General features: G+C 43.1%; 1 protein-coding gene across 1 annotated transcript in view; it reads right to left on the bottom strand.

Moving 5' to 3' along the window:
• Window positions 1–498: 498 nt before the first annotated feature.
• The window catches only part of brf1a (BRF1 general transcription factor IIIB subunit a), a 96,689-nt gene continuing 78,305 nt past the window's right edge, over window positions 499–18,882 (bottom strand). The window contains exons 17-19 of the mRNA XM_079573465.1: window positions 12,995–13,052; window positions 4,730–4,895; window positions 499–931 (exon numbers count right to left, since the gene is read on the bottom strand). Of these exons, the coding sequence (XP_079429591.1) occupies window positions 894–931; window positions 4,730–4,895; window positions 12,995–13,052 (262 nt within the window). The 3' untranslated portion in view covers window positions 499–893. The remainder of the gene's footprint in view (window positions 932–4,729; window positions 4,896–12,994; window positions 13,053–18,882) is intronic.

The raw sequence follows: 18,882 nt of genomic DNA on the forward strand, positions 1-18,882 counted from the left end.
AACTAGGAAACGAGGCCCTATGTCAAAAATCCTGAAACATCCCTTTAAGCTCATGTTCTTGAAAGAGCTATTTATAAGTGAAACAATCCATAAAAACTAAAATTTAGCCTTGTTTTTTTGGAGTTCAAAGCTCAATTAATTAGGATATTACAAAATCCTTCTTAAAAAACCTTTATAATGTTATTGAGCCGGAGCGTGTGAAGTGTGGAGTCTGTAAGAGCGACTAAAGCGGAGGAATTGTTGCTAAAGTGGAATGAAAACCACATTTTGAGAAAACGGCTCCTTGTGTTTTTTTAGCGTCTGCACATGCGCCCTGTGTACATTTCTCCCGTCTTTAGCCGCTGCCGTCTCCCACAAAGGAAATGACCATATTTGGATTACAGCGTCATCTCGATCACAGCCTTTCCTGCTTCACGTGGATACCAAACATGTCAGGATTTGTGAATGAATAAGCGTGGGAAAGAAAACTATCTGAATAATCTATGTTTTCACCTGCCGTGTCTCGCCTTGAAAGGATTTCTTGCGTTTGTTCCAAGCTCGTTTTGGCCACGTTTAGTTTAGTGCCGCGGCGTCAAAAAAAGTGCACAACTCGATACAATAAATTATAAAGTTCTGAGGTCCCAGCATTTGGATACATTTGATGTAAACATTGAAAACTAATAATAAAAAAGAAAGCGCATCTCAGTCTCAGCATTACGCGGTGAATACTGTCGCTGGCGGATCCAACATGGCCGCCGAGATGAGCAGTTCTGTCGGGTTTCCTCGGTTAAGTTCAGGCTGTGGGTGAGATGAGGTTTGCTACACTTTTGTGCGTTGAGCTTCAAGTCGATCAGTCTTTAGCAGCAGGGCGGGGCAGAGGGGAAGGGGGCGGGGCAGAAGGGAAGGGGGCGGAGCTAGTAGTCATCGTCGTAGTTGGCATCCGACCCGTAACCTGCGTCGAAAGGAGAACAAACACTAGATTAGTTTAGATGTTTGAGCATAATAATCCACATTTTTGTTGTTTTGACTAGTTAAGATTTAGTTGGGCATTTGACCAAGATTATTTCAAGTTTCTGACTTGCTTCAATACATTTCGCCTTTATTTCAAGTAAGTTTCTCTGCCAATGGGGTAAGAAAAATGGTCCTACTCCCATTGGCAGTTTTACTTTCTTATTTCAAGAGACCTTAGAACCATCTGAAATGTCCTCAAACTAGCAAAATAATCTTGGTCAGATCAGGAAAAGGGTCTAAATGAGTGAAAACCCCTCAAAACAAGATCCTCAAGTCAAGTCATTTCATTGATATTTACTTTTTGCAGTGTATAATTAAAAGCGTAAACATTTAGGTTCAAACCGGCTTGTTTAGGGAGATTTGGGAGCGTGCAGTCGGGGCGTGACTTTGTGGACGTTACAACGAACATGTTTGCAAGTGGATTTATTGATCACGGATTATGTGGCGCCGCTTCCTCATGAAGAGCCTTGAGAGCAAAGCAGCGACAGCGGGACAGGCCCACACTTTGGCCACAACTTCAGCGTTAAAAAAAGCTTCAGTAAGTTTAGTATCTTTTTATTCCGGTGTATTTTGCGTTTTTCGTTGAGCTCTGACGTCTCGCTTTGTCGCCACATTAGACAACGCTCGTCTCCTGTTTCCTTTTGTTGTTTGGGGAGCAGGCACCGCTGCTTACACCTATTGTGGATCAGTTTGTTTGAGTGAGTGAACTCTGAAACCCCACACACATGACTTGACAGGGGGAGCTTTACAGCTGGATGGCTTTATGTAAATGAGACGTAAATGAGCCCTATTGTCAGTCCCAGAGAGGTGAGAACAGCCCAAAGGTTTAGAGGCCGATTCCTCTCTTTGACATATTTCCAGTTCCTAAATTCAACCACATCTTCTCCAAATATGATCAGATTTCCATGTGTTACTGCACTTCCACAAGCTCTGTCCCGCTAAAAATGCCCCAAAACCGAGGTGTGTCCCCTGTTCTCGTGATGGGTCACATATTCAAAACGATTAAAGGACGAACGAGGCAGGTTTGTGAATCCAGTCACTTCCCAATAACGATCATGGAAAACATTTGGACATCTTTTCCTAAACTGTGTCTCTAAGCCAGTTGAAAATCCATTTAACCCGGGTTAACAACAAATACATTTATGTGATTTTCATTATGCTGCGTTTATCTGAGTGTCCTGGGTCTCTGTGTAGCTTCAGCATTGTCTTTGACATCTTTGATGGCCTGGGTGTTTTCCTAAACCAAAATCCAAAACAGAAATGTACCTTCTATCAGCAATAGTGATAGAAGACAGGTGAGGGTTAGTGCATTTAATCAGGCTTTTGCCCCTTTCAAGGTTGACATTCAGGGCTGCCACATTTATTTTGCGACTTCAACAACAGCTTTGCTCCGGTCACAGAGTTCAGTGTCTCAGCCTCACAGTGAGTGAGAAACACATAGTTATTTTAGTCAGCAGGTCATTTATACCCATTCAAAATATGACTTCACCAGAGAAGTCTCACATATCCCAGGAATGGGTGGACCCAAAAACCAAGTTTCCATCTTCATCATTTCATTTTTTAGGAATTTTTTGTTCCCAAATGGCTAATTTTCCAGTAATTTCTTATCTGGTCCTCTCATGATGCTTTTCTTTCATTTTATTAGACATGACACAGTTTAATATAAAATAACACGACTCAAATGTGTCATGTATTGTCCTGTTTTGATTTGATTTTGATGAAGTACTTTTCATCGGGTAGAAATCACCCGCCGTTAGTGATGGTGTTATGGATTTGAGCGATTGTGTTCTAGGGTTAAATCAGTTTCATGAATAAAGTCAACTCTTATTTTTCCCCGTTTTAATGTTTAAATTACAACACTGTTCTTTAAACACATAATCCCCTCAATCCCATAGCGGTCCATTGTTTGCTGCGACTTCACGCCAGGCAAAACCAGGCAAAACCAGGCCAAACGGTAAATCTGACTCATTCGTAAACGATAAACTCCGATCTCTGACCCGCTCGTTTTACTGCAGCAGAGAAAGTGAGCCCTTCACTCTAACAGGCAGCGATTGTGAACTTCAGAAACCCGATCTCACCCTGCCGGCTCATTAAAACTGCGGAGCGTGTGCAAGAAAGTGATTATTCCGGAGCAGGCGCCGGGAGAGACGGGGAACTGATGGGGTCGTTTAAAGTGTTGACGAGTTAGCAGGTTTTATTTTGGCTCGATTCGCAAATGGAGACGCCAAAAAGACTAAATACGGAAGGAATAAAGCTCTGGCAAAGGCATTATGGGACACCACAGGCCCGGCATGACCCTCCAGCTGAGCAGCTTTTGTTTGTTTAGCTCACTCTGTAAATGATTGATCTCTGACATGGCGTACCAGGGTTTGAACACAGAAGCTGACCAATCTACAGCAGACCTCATGGTTACAGTAGGGCTGAGAGATACTAACTGCTTTAACTAATACCACCCAAACATTTACGTTTTATCATATTTTTATTGGCCATAACATGTAAACATTCACAGGACAGGGTGGAATAAGTAAGTTCACCGCCTGGATAAGACATTTAGAGTCAGGTGTGAGCCAACCTGAAGTCCAGTCACTGAGCTTAAAGCTGCCTTTGCCACTGAAATAATTATTGCAATGTAATATTAAGGTGGAAAAGGTTACAGAACCATCTCTAAAAGCTAAGGCTCCACTATTGCTTTCCACAAGAAAAACACGGAATGGCCCAGTCCTGAACTAAACCGGATTGAGATGCGGTGGCATGAGCTCAAGAAAACCATTCACTCCAGACGTCTTGGTAAACTGCCACAGTTTTGTCAAGAAGAATGGTCCAAGATTCATCCTGATCGTTGTGCACGTCTAATCTGCAACTACAGAAAGCACCTGGACGAAGTTATCGCTGCCAAAGGAGGGTCAAGCAGCTATTGAATCCAAGGGTTCATTTACTTGTTCCTCCCTGTCCAGTGAATGTTTACGGCCAATAAAAATATGATAACATGTGAAGTAGTTTGGGTGGTGTTAGTTTAAAGGGACTAAACGGAGTTTAGATTCACCACAACTGCCTCTATAATCCTGCACTCAAAAAGTTGTTACTTTGCGTATGTAGTGCTGTCATGCACGATCTTAATATAGACGGTGCAGTTACACGTATGACCAGAGGTGGCAGTAGTGAGCATAAAATGGCTAACTTGCATCTAGCCCCTTTAAGCAGATTTAAATAAAGATCAGACCACATTTTATGCCCAATTTATGCAGAAATTTAAAAAAACCAAAAGGGTTCACAGACTTTCTCCTCCAACTGTACGTTAAGATTGCTTTGTAGCTAAAAAAGGAAATGGTCCTGAACAGAGAAACACTTTGCTAATTTGCATATCTTCCCAAAATCAATTTCGATATTATCTTGTAGATGATATAGTGCCCACCTCTACTTTAGAGCCCATGTTTTTATGCTGATGGTCCAAGGACAGCATTATAGGAAGGTACTTGACTTCGCTCAAACAAATTATACAAATTTAAAGAAATGGTCTGTTTTCAGGTTCTGGACGACAAATATTTTAGTACAGGTATAGAAAAAAAGCATCGCTCAGGTATCGGAAGTACCGGAATCGAAAGAAATGTCCCGTTACCCAGACCTGATGTGTTACGGCTGTCATTTTCCCCTCATTCGTAACATTTATGCATCTTATTCGGGTTCTTCACAGAGAGCATCGACATTCGTGGAGAGTGTTTTTGTCCTTTTTTTTACTCACCGTTTCCCCCGAGCAGCTCCATGGCACTGACGCAGCCGCCCTCCTCTTCCTCCTCCTCTTCTTCCTCAGGGTCGTCATCGTACGCCACCGGGCCGCTCTCCACCAGGGCGTCTGGGGCGGAGGTGGGCACCGCGACCGGGAGAGGGTTCAGCACCTCGGGAGGCCCCTTGGCAGAAACAGGAGAGGGGGCAGATTGAAATCAACCCCAATCGAAGGCCATTTGAAGCCTCTTGAATAAAACAGCCTAAATGTTGCCAATGCTTTCCAACTTTTTAAAGCTGCTCTGTAATAAATGTGCCCCTGGGCTCACCTTCTGCTTTACCTAAGCCGCACAGGTTCCATGTGTTTTTGGAGGATGTAACTTTGCACACTGCATTGTTCCCACTCCGAGCTTCTTCCATTGTCCCACTCCCGTTCATTTAAAAACACCAAACCCAACACTCGGGTTATCACACATGGAGACAAAAACCACGGAGCCTTCATTTGGTCACGCACGGGCACATCATCAAAGCGCGACGGAGGCTTTGGATAATTAGCCCAGAAACTGTAAAATGCAGCGTTTTGAACAAAGGGAAGTTTAGCCCGGAGCAGCGAGTCTCCTTTAGATCATCCAACCAGCGAACCCAGCGAGGGATTCAGATAAAGAGAAGGATTTACACTTGAGCGGGTCGGCTCCGGGACAAGGGGTAATTCAGGTTCGGGTTTAGTTGACTTTGTCTTAGTACTTACTTATATAGAGCTTTTCTACCTTTATCAGGCCCAAAGCGCTTTACAGTCTCGTCACCCACTCACTCTCTCATTCATACACCAGCAGACACTGGAGGCATGGAGGGTGAAGTGTCTTGCCCAAGGATACAACAACAGTGTGCATTTGCAGTATTTAAAGGGATATTTCAGGATTTTTGACATAGGGCCTTATTTCCTATAGTTATCCAAAGTGTTGCTGATTTCTGGAGATATTTTTTTTTGTAATTCATGCAGTTCCAAAAAAATATATCTTCAGAAATCAGCAACACTGTATCTATCCAGATGGCATCTCGTCAGAGAAGGGGGCGTGGCTTCACCAAGGGGGAAAATAGAATCTTTAGAGCAGGGGTCACCAACGTGGTGCCCGCGGGCACCCAGAGGCCCTTTGGGACAGGTCCAGTAGCCCTTGGGACTTTTTCTAAAGTGTAAAACACTTCATTTTCTTGAATCTAATTCTTAAAATTACAGTTATTTTGGTTCTTGTGACTCAGTATGAGTTTAAAGTAAAGCTATTTTATTATAATATGGGGTCAATATCCTATAAGTGAACAGTGTACGTTTAAGTCTTTAGGATTTGTTTTTAACTGGTAGCCCTCGAACATCTTAATGCTCTTAAAGTAGCCCTCAGCTGAAATAAGGTTGGTGACCCCTGCTTTAGAGAAACACAATTTTCCCTCTTTTTAGCCATTTTCTGGTGAAATATGAATTTCAAATCACAAATAGAGTCAAGTGTAAATCAGGCCCATATGGATATTTTCTCACAGTCGATTGTTCAGTAGTGAAAAACGGCAGTTGCAGCTAGCGCTAGCTAACCGTTAGCATTAGCCCGATGCTAACATGAAGCATCAAGTTAGCATTCTCTGGTATTTATGTATTTATTGGCTGTTGAACCACTTTGCTCCTCTCCATGTCTCCTTTGTATCTTTATTTGGTAGAAAACTATATTCATATTTCAGTGTTTGTTAAAGTAGTTATTGAATAATTAAAGAAAGTTTAGATTTTTCTCCAAATTGTTTTCCCCCTTAACTGTTATCAAACATGAACATATATGGCTGATTCCAGAGATGCCGTTTGTATCTCTAACTAGGAAATGAGGCCCCATGTCAAAAATCCTGAAATATCCCTTTAATGACATTGTGTGCTTCGTGTTTCTTCTCCCTCACAGACCCCAGTATTCGCCCCAACACTGCCCAGGGATAGACCTGTTTAAATGTGTATGTTGGACACATCTTTGGCACTTTCTGTCAGATATGAAGCATTCCTGCAGATCAAACGTAGACCGCGGTGATGACATCGAGGAGGAGGCGGCATGTGTCTGATCAAGACAGGATTCATTCCAGATCCATTCATCTGTCAGTCGGCTGTCAGCGCACGTGCACGTGCACACGCCTGGCCCAGACGCTGCAGCCGCCGCGCTCTCATGGGAGACCTGGACCAACGTTGCACAGGTTGCGTCAGATCAAGGCGGTGGCATCTTGGACGCGGATCTGACGCTGCACTGATCGTCTGCACAGCCTGGGCCAGCGAGGCTCATCTTAAACACACCTACTGCACTGGAATCAAAGCTAAAGGTGTCCAACCAACTCATGGAGCGTGTGACCTTTCTTTTTAGTCAGTTTATTTATCGGAGACAGTCTTAAGAAAGTAAAATCAGTTGTCGACGCCCAACTCCGTTTTGTTTATGCTTAAACCCTCGTCCCACCATCCTCCACCTATTTCCCCGCGTCCTTGTTATTCCCTTCAGTGTTTAGTCTCCGAGGATTTAAAACTCAAAGCAGGACGGCTCATTAAGAAGCAAAAAAATAATCTAAAAAAGGGTGGATAACATGGTAAAAACACCGAGCGCTAACGAGGAGCTGAGGGCTAACGAGAGGTGAGTGTGAAAGTGGGTCAGAGGAGACGAGGGAGAGGCGCTAAAATCTGCTAAAAACGTGAGATCTGCTCCCGTTTGCCGAGGGCGAAATGGAGCAGATTGCGACGTGTGAAGGTTAGAGGAGAGAGGAGCCGCGAAGAGGAACATCTGCTTCGTCAGAACACGGCCATATGGACCAACGCACGGGCCGCTTCCAACATCCCGGTGTATCCAGGTTAAACCCAACGCTTTGGAAAATGCACAAATGCTACGTTGCTAATGGCATTAACGCAAACAAGTGTATATTATATAAAGTGTATATTTCATTTCTTAAAGGGATATTTCAGGATTTTTGACATAGGGCCTCATGTCGTAGTTATCCAGAGTGTTGCAGATACCTGGAGATAATTTTTTTTGTAATTCATGCAGTTCTTATGTTTGAAGAGTTTCGTGGCGCTAGGCTAGTGCAAGGCTTGTGCATTTCTATGGTATCAGCTAGCCTGCATTAAAAACAGTCTGACCCGCTCCACAGAGCACCTGAGGCAAATCACTTATAACACCAGACTAACCATATAAATGTTTGTGTCGATAGAATAATTTTTGTAATATTATTGACCTTGCATCACATGAATGATCGTATTTAGAGGGACTATTTTCTAGCAGATCCCTCCGCCGCTGCGTAGCTTATACAACCACGAAGCTGATGCTGCTCAAATATAAGGTATTTTAAATGCAAAATGGTTAAAATTATTCTATAGACACAGGCATTTATATGGTTAGTCTGGTGTTATAAGTGGGGACATTTTATCTCTGATGATTTGGCAGACGATGATGACGTGCTCCGACAGTGCCGCATGATGTATGTGCAGGCTAATATTCTTGTGCGCAGGTTTGGTGCGTGTACAAATGTAGTGAAAAGGACACTGTTTAATGCCTATTGTACCCCACTTTATACAGCACACCTGTGGTCAAACTATAAACGTTCGAGCATACGGAAACTTAACGTGGCATATAACGACTGTCTAAGAATTTTGCTGAAAAGACCTCGATGGGAGAGTGCCAGCCACTTATTTGTTTCTGCTGGCATCCGAACTTTTCATGCTGTTTTGAGAAATTTAATGTACAGATTTATATGTCGGCTCAACAACTGTGCCAATATGATTATTATGAGCTTGACAAACATCAAAGTCAGTGCCACGCGCTACCAGTCTGAACTGTGGCAGCATTGGTACAGTTGTCTGCTCTAAATGTTGTTGTGTGTTTGTTTTTTCGTTTTTAACTGGACCTCGAGTCTGCAATAAAGGTTGATGAATAAGTGATTTGCCTCAGGTGCTCTGTGGAGCGGGTCAGACTGTTTTTAATGCAGGCTAGCTGATACCATAGAAATGTGCTAGCCTTGTACTAGCCTAGCGCCACGAAACTCTTCAAATATAAGAACTGCATGAGTTACAAATAAAATATCTCCAGAAATCAGCAACACTCTGGATAACTAGGAAATGAGGCCCTATGTCAAAAATCCTGAAAGATCCCTTTAAGACTTGCACACATTCCAGCAAACAGAGGAAGGAAAGAAAATGTTGATATTCCGAAGCATACTGGGTCACAACGAGCAACTTTTCAGCAAGAAAATAAGGTGTAAAATTCCAGCTAAATGTCCAAGGCCTTTAGCTTTGATTATAGCACATTTGTTGTGGCGATCATGTGGTTACATGGACGAAGAGAGTCGAATCTCTCGCCTGGTCTGATAGAGTAGAATTGCCCAAACCCATGTAAACCTGGGAGGCTCGATTGGGGGGGTGAAATCCGACTTTCCCTGAGCCGATCGGCGACCTGCCTGGGCTGATTGTGGTCAGATTGGAGCAGCATGTAACCGCAGAGTCGAATCAAAGTTCTTTGGATTAGCACAAAGTATCGGCATGCTGTCCCTGCCCCAGAAGGTAATAGTCAGACAATGAAGTAAAAAGTAAAGTTGGCCGCATATTTTGTCCCATTTCACACTCGACATGCACCACCTCATGACATCAGCAGGTGGAACAGAGTGTTTTGCGATGAAAAATAATTCTGAAAGAGATGAAAGATCTTTAGCATCATAACCCCCACCTAAACCAAGTCTCATTTCAAAACTAAGATCAACAAAAGTGATGGTAACGTCATCTCTTTTCTGTCGAAAGCAAAAACAACAACACATTGTCAAATAAGTAAGTGCTTTATCTTTCCCTGTACAGCTGCAGGTGTTGTGTTAGCTACTTCTATGGACTAGTAAAGCTGTGTACTAATAATCCAACGAAGATGACAGAGAGTTCCCTTTAGTGGCTGATTCAGCGCGGAGAATGTGTTTTGGGCCATGACACAGAAGACTCCCAGACGCCGTAGCACATCGCATCATAGTATCATAGTACGTTAGCCTTTAGCTAGCCACCAACTGCTAAACACGGGTGCTAATAAGCCTCTGTTTTAAGAGTTTTAGGTGGATTTAAGTTCAAACACTGGAGGAGACCCTGGTGTGGACCGTGGGTGTTTAACAAGAGAGTCCTAGGACATCACAGTTAAATATCGGTCTGGAAGAACCTTGTGCTAACTGTTTGCTAACAACAACAACAACATAGCAGCCAACGGTCAACAGAAATGGTGCACATAGCTATCAGCCCCCTGCTGGCCGGGATTACATGTCATGTGACTGGGACAAGACTGGTTAGACATGTTTTACTGGAAAAACTTATCGGAGTCAGATCTTTATCCTAGTCGGATTAGACTTCACATGTAAACGTACTGATTGTTTCATTTGAAGCTTTTGCAATGTCAGATTCAGTGCTGCATTGCTTCTTCGAAAATATATTTTATTGATGATGGGAGAGTGTGATCACTGTGCAATATGCCTGTGCCATCAGCAAAGAAGAAATCCATTCATGGAAAAACTTTCAGGATGAGCAACCTGGATTTCATCAAAGAAATGTGTACAATTTCAGCCAAACCTGCAGCTGAATGTGTTTTAGATGTGTTCTATTTTTGACAAACTTAAGAAGAAGAGATGCGAGCAATGACATTTTTTCTCCAATAAATCTTCATCCAGTTTGAATCTAATGTAATGCTTTAATAACATTGAAAGGCCGTACAGTTCGAAATTGCCCACGATCCTCAAAGCCCTCGTAGACTCCTGTTACTGTAGCTCAAAAATGCGATCGGAGAAAAGCGCAGGAGCAGATCTTTGGTGGGAAACTGCATCGTCTTCTCAAATATTGGCTCAAGCTCCTCGTTCCCAGACTAATGTTAAATATTTGAGAGCGACTTCTGGGTTTCACGGCGACCAACTGTCTCCTCCTCTCCCGCTCTATCCCTCTGTAATCTGTGCCTTTCCTTCATTCTTTACAGGAGCAGATTAGGCACAAATAAGAACAATACAATCGCCAAATGTGTGTGAAACGCTCTCGAGGTCCTACTCTTTAAGAAACGCCCTTTGTCCGTCAAATAATTCAGCTGCAATTTTCTACCAAATGCCACAATCCTGTCACTAAGTCTTTCTGTGTCAGATTTTTTAATGAAGTTGGAAATAAAAGATTCTGTCCTATTTTAAAAAGAAAACAATATGACCACAATCAGGGGTTTGACAGTGGTGAACAAGAACAAGGGTCTTTGGAAAATCTCTTTAAAAATGGCGTCCATATTGAATATTTTAGGCAGATAATGGGCTTTTTCTGAATCGCAAAGTCCGAGGCAACATGTACGATCGATGAGGAGCTTGGACAAAATATGGACTGGATCTGCTCCAATGCTTTCCTTCCCTCTCTCCCTCCCCCTCTCTCGCTCCTTGTGCTCCCCCCTCGCTTTCTCTCTCTCCATCTGCCCCCGCTGACCTTTCTCTCTCCCCCTGCCTCTTTTTCCATTAACGCTCTCTAAACCCCTTCTCTCCATCCCTCTCCTGTCTCTAACTCTCCCTTCTTTCTTCTCCCCCTTTCTTCCCCCTCTCTAACTCCCTCTCCTCTTAATCTCCCCTCTCCTTCTCTCCTCCCTCTATTGCTCTTTCTCAGACTACTACCTCTCGCTTCCTCGCTCCCTCTCTCTCTCTAACCCTTCATATCTTTTCCCCCTCTCCATCTCTCCTTTCTCCCCTCTCTCTTACAATCCCTTCTCTCTTCTTTCCTCTCTCTGTCTCTCTCCCCCTCTCTCTAACTCCCCCCCTATCGCTCTCGCTCCCTCCCTCTCTCTCTCTAACCCTTCATATCTTTTCCCCCTCTCCATCTCTCCTTTCTCCCCTCTCTCTTACGATCCCTTCTCTCTTCTTTCCTCTCTCTGTCTCTCTCCCCCTCTCTCTAACTCCCCCCCTATCGCTCTCGCTCCCTCACTCCCTCTCTCTAACCCTTCATATCTTTCCCCCCTCTCCATCTCCCCTTTCTCCCCTCTCTCTTACACTCCCTTCTCTCATCTTTCCTCTCTGCATCTCTCTCCTCCCTCTCTTCAACTCCCCCATCGCTCTCGCTACCTCACTCCCTCTCTCTAACCCTTCATATCTTTTCCCCCTCTCTGCATTTCTCCTTTCTCCCCTCTCTCTTACACTCCCATCTCTCTTCTTTCCTCTCTCTGTCTCTCTCCCCTTAACTCCCCCCTCTCTTGCTCTCTCTCGCTCCCTCACTCCCTCTCTCTAACCCTTCATATCTTTTCCCCCTCTCTCTCCATCTCTCCTTTCTCCCCCTCTCTCTTACACTCCCTTCTCTCATCTTTCCTCTCTGTATCTCTCTCCTCCCTCACTTCAACTCCCCCCTATCGCTCTCGCTCCCTCACTCCCTCTCTCTAACCCTTCATATCTTTCCCCTCTCTCCATATCTCCTTCCTCCCCCTCTCTCTAACACTCCCTTCTCTCCTCTCTCCGTCTCTCTCCTCCCTCTCTCTAACTCCCCCTTCTCTCCAATTCCATCTGTTCCCCCTCTATCCCTTCTCTCCTCTTTCTTACTCTCCCTTCACTCTTCTCCTCTCTATCCCCTCTCCATTTCTCCCAATTTCTCTCTCCACTCTCACTCCCCCTCTCTCCCTTCCACCAATTACTTCTTGATTAAAATGTTCTCCGTCCACTGAAGCGTAGACGCACACTCTCCTCTGTCGCCTCCGTTGCATAACCGCGATGGGGACGGAGACGACCAATCGCATCGCTGGCTTTTCAAAAGGGGGCGGGATTTCGGCGGTTCATTCATAACGACACGTGACGGAGTGAGAGAGAGAGAGAGAGAGAGAGAGTGCGACGGCCTGTCCTGGCAGAGTGGCTATCCCGCCTCTCGGTGAGGAGCTCGCCGGTCACAGAAAGTCCTGAGGCTCCGGCTTCAAAAGTCCGGCCTCGCACTGAAAACTCAAATCATTGTCGCTGAAGATGAAAACCGGAGAGACTCTCATTAGGCTGAAGAGAAGTGACTAAAAAAAAAACAAGACCGACCTAGATAAAGCTTCAGAACATTTGGAAATACAAAGATTCCCTTCAATTAAACATGACAATCCCACAGTCGCACAAACATTAAGGCAAGAAGCTGCAGAAGAATAAAAAAAAAACAATCAAAATAGAGATATCGGTTTTGAAACTGTGCTGTCGGTTACCCACATATCCTGTTTTTAAGGACATTTATCTACAAGTGGTTCCAGATTCCCAATGCAAACAGAGAAAGGAGACGGTGACGGAGTCTGACCTGATCCATGGCCTTCTTCTTCGCCGCAGGTTTGAGTCCAGTGATGAACGGCTGCAGCCTGGAAGAAAAAAGAGAGAGAGAGAGACCTGTACTTTACTTTTAATCCACTACATTCGAAAGATCAATATAATACTCTCCACTCCACCACATTTCCACCAAGACGGTGATTAAAGAGTAAAGTTTGCCGCATATTTTGTCTCATTTCACACTCCTGAACTGTCCATTACCAAGTCAAGCACTGAAGGCTATTCGAGTGTTGAAATGCTCAGGAGCACGACCAAGGTGTTTGGACTTTGAAAATGCAGACATCAGCAGGTGGACAGAGTGTTTTGAGATGGAAAAAAAAACATATGAAAGAGACGAAACAAAGCTCTTTAAGAAAACTCTAGATCGGACGTGGTGCTCGTTGACATGGCGGCCATCTTGGGACGCCGGTTTTCGTTGATAAAAGGTCATAATTTGAGGTGCAGTACTTGTTTTTGATTGTTTTTCGCTGGTAAGTCTCGGTATCTCAGGTCAGACATTTTGTTCATCTTTAAAAGGGCTGCTGTTTTCTTCTTGGCACTATTTTTGCACCATTCATTCTAGTTCTGCATTCTTTGTCTCAAGTTAACTAAATATTGGTCATATTCTGTGTCTTTTCTTCTTTCAGCCTGTGCTCAGACAAACTAAAAGGTGAAAGGAGCAATGTCAATCTGCTATTTTCTTTGTGGTGTAAGAATAAAGCTCAACAGTCCCACCCACTTCCGGTCACACGTCTGGATCCGATGTGAAATATCCATTATATTACCGACCATAGCGCAGATATTTTACAAGAGATAAAACACTCAATACTTTAAGATACGGTGAAATGTTTTTATACATTTTTGGACAAATATTCAATTAAACCTTGTGTATTTTATAGTTATATGTGTTAGCACAGAGCTGATTAGCCGGCGTTGTGCTTTTAAACTCTTAATCGAGAGAGGAGCAACATTAGAACAAGGTCAAAAACTCAAAGAGACGACTCTGTGCATAACTTAAAATCATCACAACACCGCCCTATACTTCCTGTTTCGGTCCAGCTCACCAAAATAAAAGCTCGTCTCATTGATTAGTTCAGCAGGTACTTGCAACATTACAAGAATATAATTAAATACACACATTTTAAGTGTTTTCTCTGTTAATAGTTAGGCAGAAAGAAAGTTGAACTAATGAACAAGCTGGTGCTTTTATTTTGGTGTGCTGGATCGAAACAGGAAGTCACTTGTTATGATTTAAAGTTATGCACATGCACAGAGTCAATTGTTATCTAGGATGAGCTTGATTAAGATGTTTTATTTCACTGTTTGCAGGGCTTTATACAGGAAACAGCCAGTCAACTTTAATGTCATTTTGATTCTAATGATTTTAATGCCCCGGACGCAAAGAATCTGTGCATATTTCATTTCTTAACATTCAGTCCAACCAAGGAAAGTGGGAGAATTCAATCTTCAAAAGGAAATTTGACGCAACAGGCGACTTTTGAGCAGAAAATATCGTAAAATCTCAGCCAAAGCTGCAGTTAATGTGCTTGAGACCATTATTTTATCCAAAACATTTAGCTTCAATGCCAGTTCCTTTCCTGTTTAATGCTTTTTATCAGCCTGGAAATTAGATATGCCAAAACCAAACAAAGCCATAATGGTGCACAGTGGCCCACCTCGACTCCACCTGCATCGTCTCCAGAAAACAAAAGTCTGAAGTGAAATGTAAATCTCCTCATTAACGTGGTGAAATATGTGAAACGATCCCCAGAGGTTGTTTGAGTCTGAGGAGGATCCGGGTCTGGTCGGTTTCCCGCGGCTTCCTCTGCACCACTTACAGCTCATTTACATTTCTGTGTTTGAATTGGGCCCGGAGCTCCACTTTCGCTCCGCTCTCTAATCCTAATGACGTCCCGGGGCAGCGATCGGCAGATAGCGGCGAAACCAAGGAGACTCCACCTGGAAATCACCGCGGCCGACTCCGAGGAGAGGAGGGAAATGAACGGCTCTTCAGGAATACCTTTATGTTGTGGGGATGGACAAATTAATTGGTTCCAACGAGCGCGAGGCTGCAATTATTTAGATATTATAATGTCCCTGAAAAGAAGAACGTTCACGAGCTGGAGCAGTTGGAGAGACACAGTTTTGGAAAGAAATGTCTGAAGCGATTGGATTCACAAACCTGCCACATTCATCTTATGGCTGAAAGTGCTTTTTTGAATATTCACTTTTGGACACCTTCTTGAGACAGTCATGTGACCTTAGTTCATATGTGCTGAGAGAAGATGCTGGACTTTGTGATAGTTTTTGCTTCATGCGGATACGTGCAGCATTTTGATGGTTACCATAGTTACTACAATAGGATTCTTAGCTGCACCAACTCCATTTTAAATTATAGAAGGTTTACAATGTTGTGACGTCATGTGAACGCAACCCCTTACGGCTTATACCTGCTAACCCTGTAGTTCACAACAAAGAAATCAAAGAAATGCCCGAGTCTGAGTCTGTTCCTACAAATACGTCAAAACGAGAGAGAGAGATCTTTATTTTCATAGCGCCTTTCACAGACATGGTCACAAAGTGGGAGAATTGTACATTCACTCCATACTCGGTGGTGGTTAAGCTAAGTTTGCAGCTTCAGTTTCCCCTGGGGGAGACTGACAGAAGAGCTGTCGCGACTGCACACGTCTGCACCAACGGTCCCTCTGACCACCAACATTCATTCACGCACACCCGGAGGAAACCTACGCAGACACAGGGAGAACATACAAACTCCACACAGAAAGGCCCCGTCCAGGTGGGAATCGAACCCGGGACCTTCTTGCTGTGAATCATTAACATTTTAAGAAGATGTTTCGTGTATATGGTCATGTTTGAAGGAGAAAAATCTTAACTTTCTTACTCCAAAACGACTTTAACAAAGGCTGAATTATGAAGATAGTTTTCTACCCAATAAAGATATAAATACATGGAGAGGAGCAAACTAGTTCAACATCCCATAAATACATAAATAACAGAGAATGCTAACATGATGCTTAATTTTAGCATCATGCTACATGCTAATGCTAGCTATGACTGCCATTTTTTAGCTTCCACTGAACAATCTGCTGGAAAAACTGGACTTTATTTTCATGTGATTAAAAAAGTTTGTGCCAGAAAACGTCTAAAAAGAGTGAAAATGTGTGTTTTCCAAAACATGCTTCCTTCCTGACCAAAATGTGGTCGATGGGTCGACGGCTGAAAACATCTAGATCGTTCATAATGCTAATACTAACGGCTGTAGGAAAAAATACATTCAGCAGGATTATACTAATGGACTCTGACAAGTCTCCTGGACTCGTATTAGTTTAGCACTTCAGATTTCAGTCTTTTCTCTAAGGTCTTTGCTCCTGGATGTGTTTTAAAGGTGCACTGTAAATTGAATCTGGATTTTAAATCATGAAGGGCATATAATTGCTTTTGCAAAACAAAAGGAAAAGGGCAGATTAGACTTCAGAAAAGTCCATTAGCAGCCAAAACATACACATTTTAATAATTATAGTACATATTTTTGCCTATGAAATGTCTAAAGTATGAAAAGGTACGATCACAAGACCTTTAAATTCTATTTAATAACTGTCACCTCTTGATAAATGGTGCTCGACTGACAGGCTTTTTTGAAACAAGGACCTGGGCATCAATTCTGCCAAGATTTGTGGCCAGAAAATGTGCATCTGCTCCAGAAACCTCCCATAAAAGCTGGATATGAGGTCTTCCCCCACATTACTGCACCAGGAAAAGCCTTTTTCACCTGACAATCCTGTTGTTGTCTGTCTCCAGAAACAGCTGGAGTGAGTGACATATCTCTCGGGGAGATAATCTGTGCAGGTCCACGGGGGGCAGAGCGAGCAGGATTTCCCAGAGTCTGTGCCCCGCGAGGCTCCGTCTGACGCGAGATAACGACCGCTTTATTCAACCAGAGGCGAGCGAGAGACACAAACAATGAAGATCGGAAATGTTGATACGCTTTTTAATCCAACTTTAGCCCCTGTTTTGGAGCTGGCTTCTAAATCATGACTAAAATCAGTGGAGCTCTTATGTTGTTCATGTCTGGGTCCATTAGCGTCATGACTGTGATCAGCGCAGTGTGTCGGTCTCTGATCCTCCTTTTCCTTTGACAAACAGCTCCAGACACGCCCACAACTTCATCAAAAGCACGGCCAACACCAAAGCAGGGTTCCTACTACAATCATGCATTTCAGGGCATGTTTGGAGAAGTCTAAACTCCAGACCCCGTGAAGTCTCAGACCCTTTCTCTCTGCAGAAGATGTGCATATTACGCACCAAAAATTGTAGCCTTTGTGATTTAAATTACAATTTTAATTCGATTTAACCCGGCGTGGGCTTCAGGAGAGCACCAGCGTCACCCTCCACTGAGCGGATTATTAAAAGAGTTCTGCAAATTAAACTCCCAATCGAGGGGGTTTCCAGCACAAGACTGGCATTTTGGGGTCAGAGCGTTTAATGAAGTGTACCCGGTGAACCATTACCTCTGCACAGAGAGGCTGGAGGCTAACCACTCTGACACAATCAGTGCGGTTACATGGACGATGGGAAAGTCGAATCTCTCTCTTATTCTGACTACAACAGCCCAAAACCCACATAAACCCGGGAGATTCGATCGGGGGGCGCGATTCGACTGTCAGGCTGCCACCACACTGATACATTGTTAGCTACTTCTAATGGACGACTGCAATTGTGTCTGAGCTACAGCTAACGTTAGCGCTGATCGAAGCACCAATAAAGTCACTAAAACAGCTACATTTAAGGCGACTTTTAAAGCTGTGCTCCACTTATTGAATGTATAGTATATTACACAATTCTCATCAACAGAGAGCCTTAGCACATCGTAGCATAGTGGCATATTACATTTGCCTTTAGCCGCTAACTGGCAAAGCGTCATACAAGGGCCTAGCCCAGGGGAAGGCAACGTCCGGCCCTCCAGCACAGAACCTGTGGCCCTCAAGATGATTTTGAGAAACATTACTATACAAATCAGAGAGTACTTTTAACATTATTAGAGTTAAATGGGAGAAAAAAGGGTGCACTGGTGTGTTTTAAGGAAGAAATGACATAAATCTACTTGAAGTAACAGATTAAATCTAAAGTTTGAGTAGATTTGGTCTGGTATTAGATGAGATAAAACCTCTAGTAATTGTTATTCTCTTAATTCAGATAATTTTGATGATTAATTCAGCTATTTGTCTGATTTCAAGTTGTATTCTTGTTCCATTGGCGCTATAGCATTTGTATCTTGGATCAGTTCAAACCGACTTAAATTCGACATAGAAGAACTTTAATACAAGCAATTTTAAGTCATTTATCTCATGATGGACATTTTTTCCAGTGTTGTGTTTACTTTGGGCTAATAATCAGCGGCTTCGGCCCTTGGTCCATCAACAATAAAGAAAATCGGCCCTCCGCCAAGAAAACTTGCCTACCCCTGGCCTAGCCTATAAGGGAAGAAAACCTCTCGTGGAAATAAAAATGTTCACTCTATTTAGCTGTTCTCTTGTGGACTATAAACATATTCATCACACATCAATAAAGTCATTCTTTTTTTCTTTTTTTTTTTACAGAAAATAGTTCAGTAGAAGCAAAAAAAAATAAACAGCTAAAGTTAGCATATGTAGCATTGAACTAAAGTTAGCTTCCAGGTTGGCATTGTAAGTTTTTATGGGCTTTTGAAGCACTATGAAAATTCATATTTCAGCATTTGTTAACGTCTTAACCAAGCACATTTTCTTCACTTCGGCATTACCCAAATCTAAAAGCTTCTTTAAAAAAGTGTCCAAAACAGCAACAAAAATGTGACGAAAACGCAACGAAAGAGCCACAAAAAAT

This window comes from Gobius niger, assembly GCF_951799975.1.
Source record: "Gobius niger genome assembly, chromosome: 16".
Taxonomy (NCBI): domain Eukaryota; kingdom Metazoa; phylum Chordata; class Actinopteri; order Gobiiformes; family Gobiidae; genus Gobius; species Gobius niger.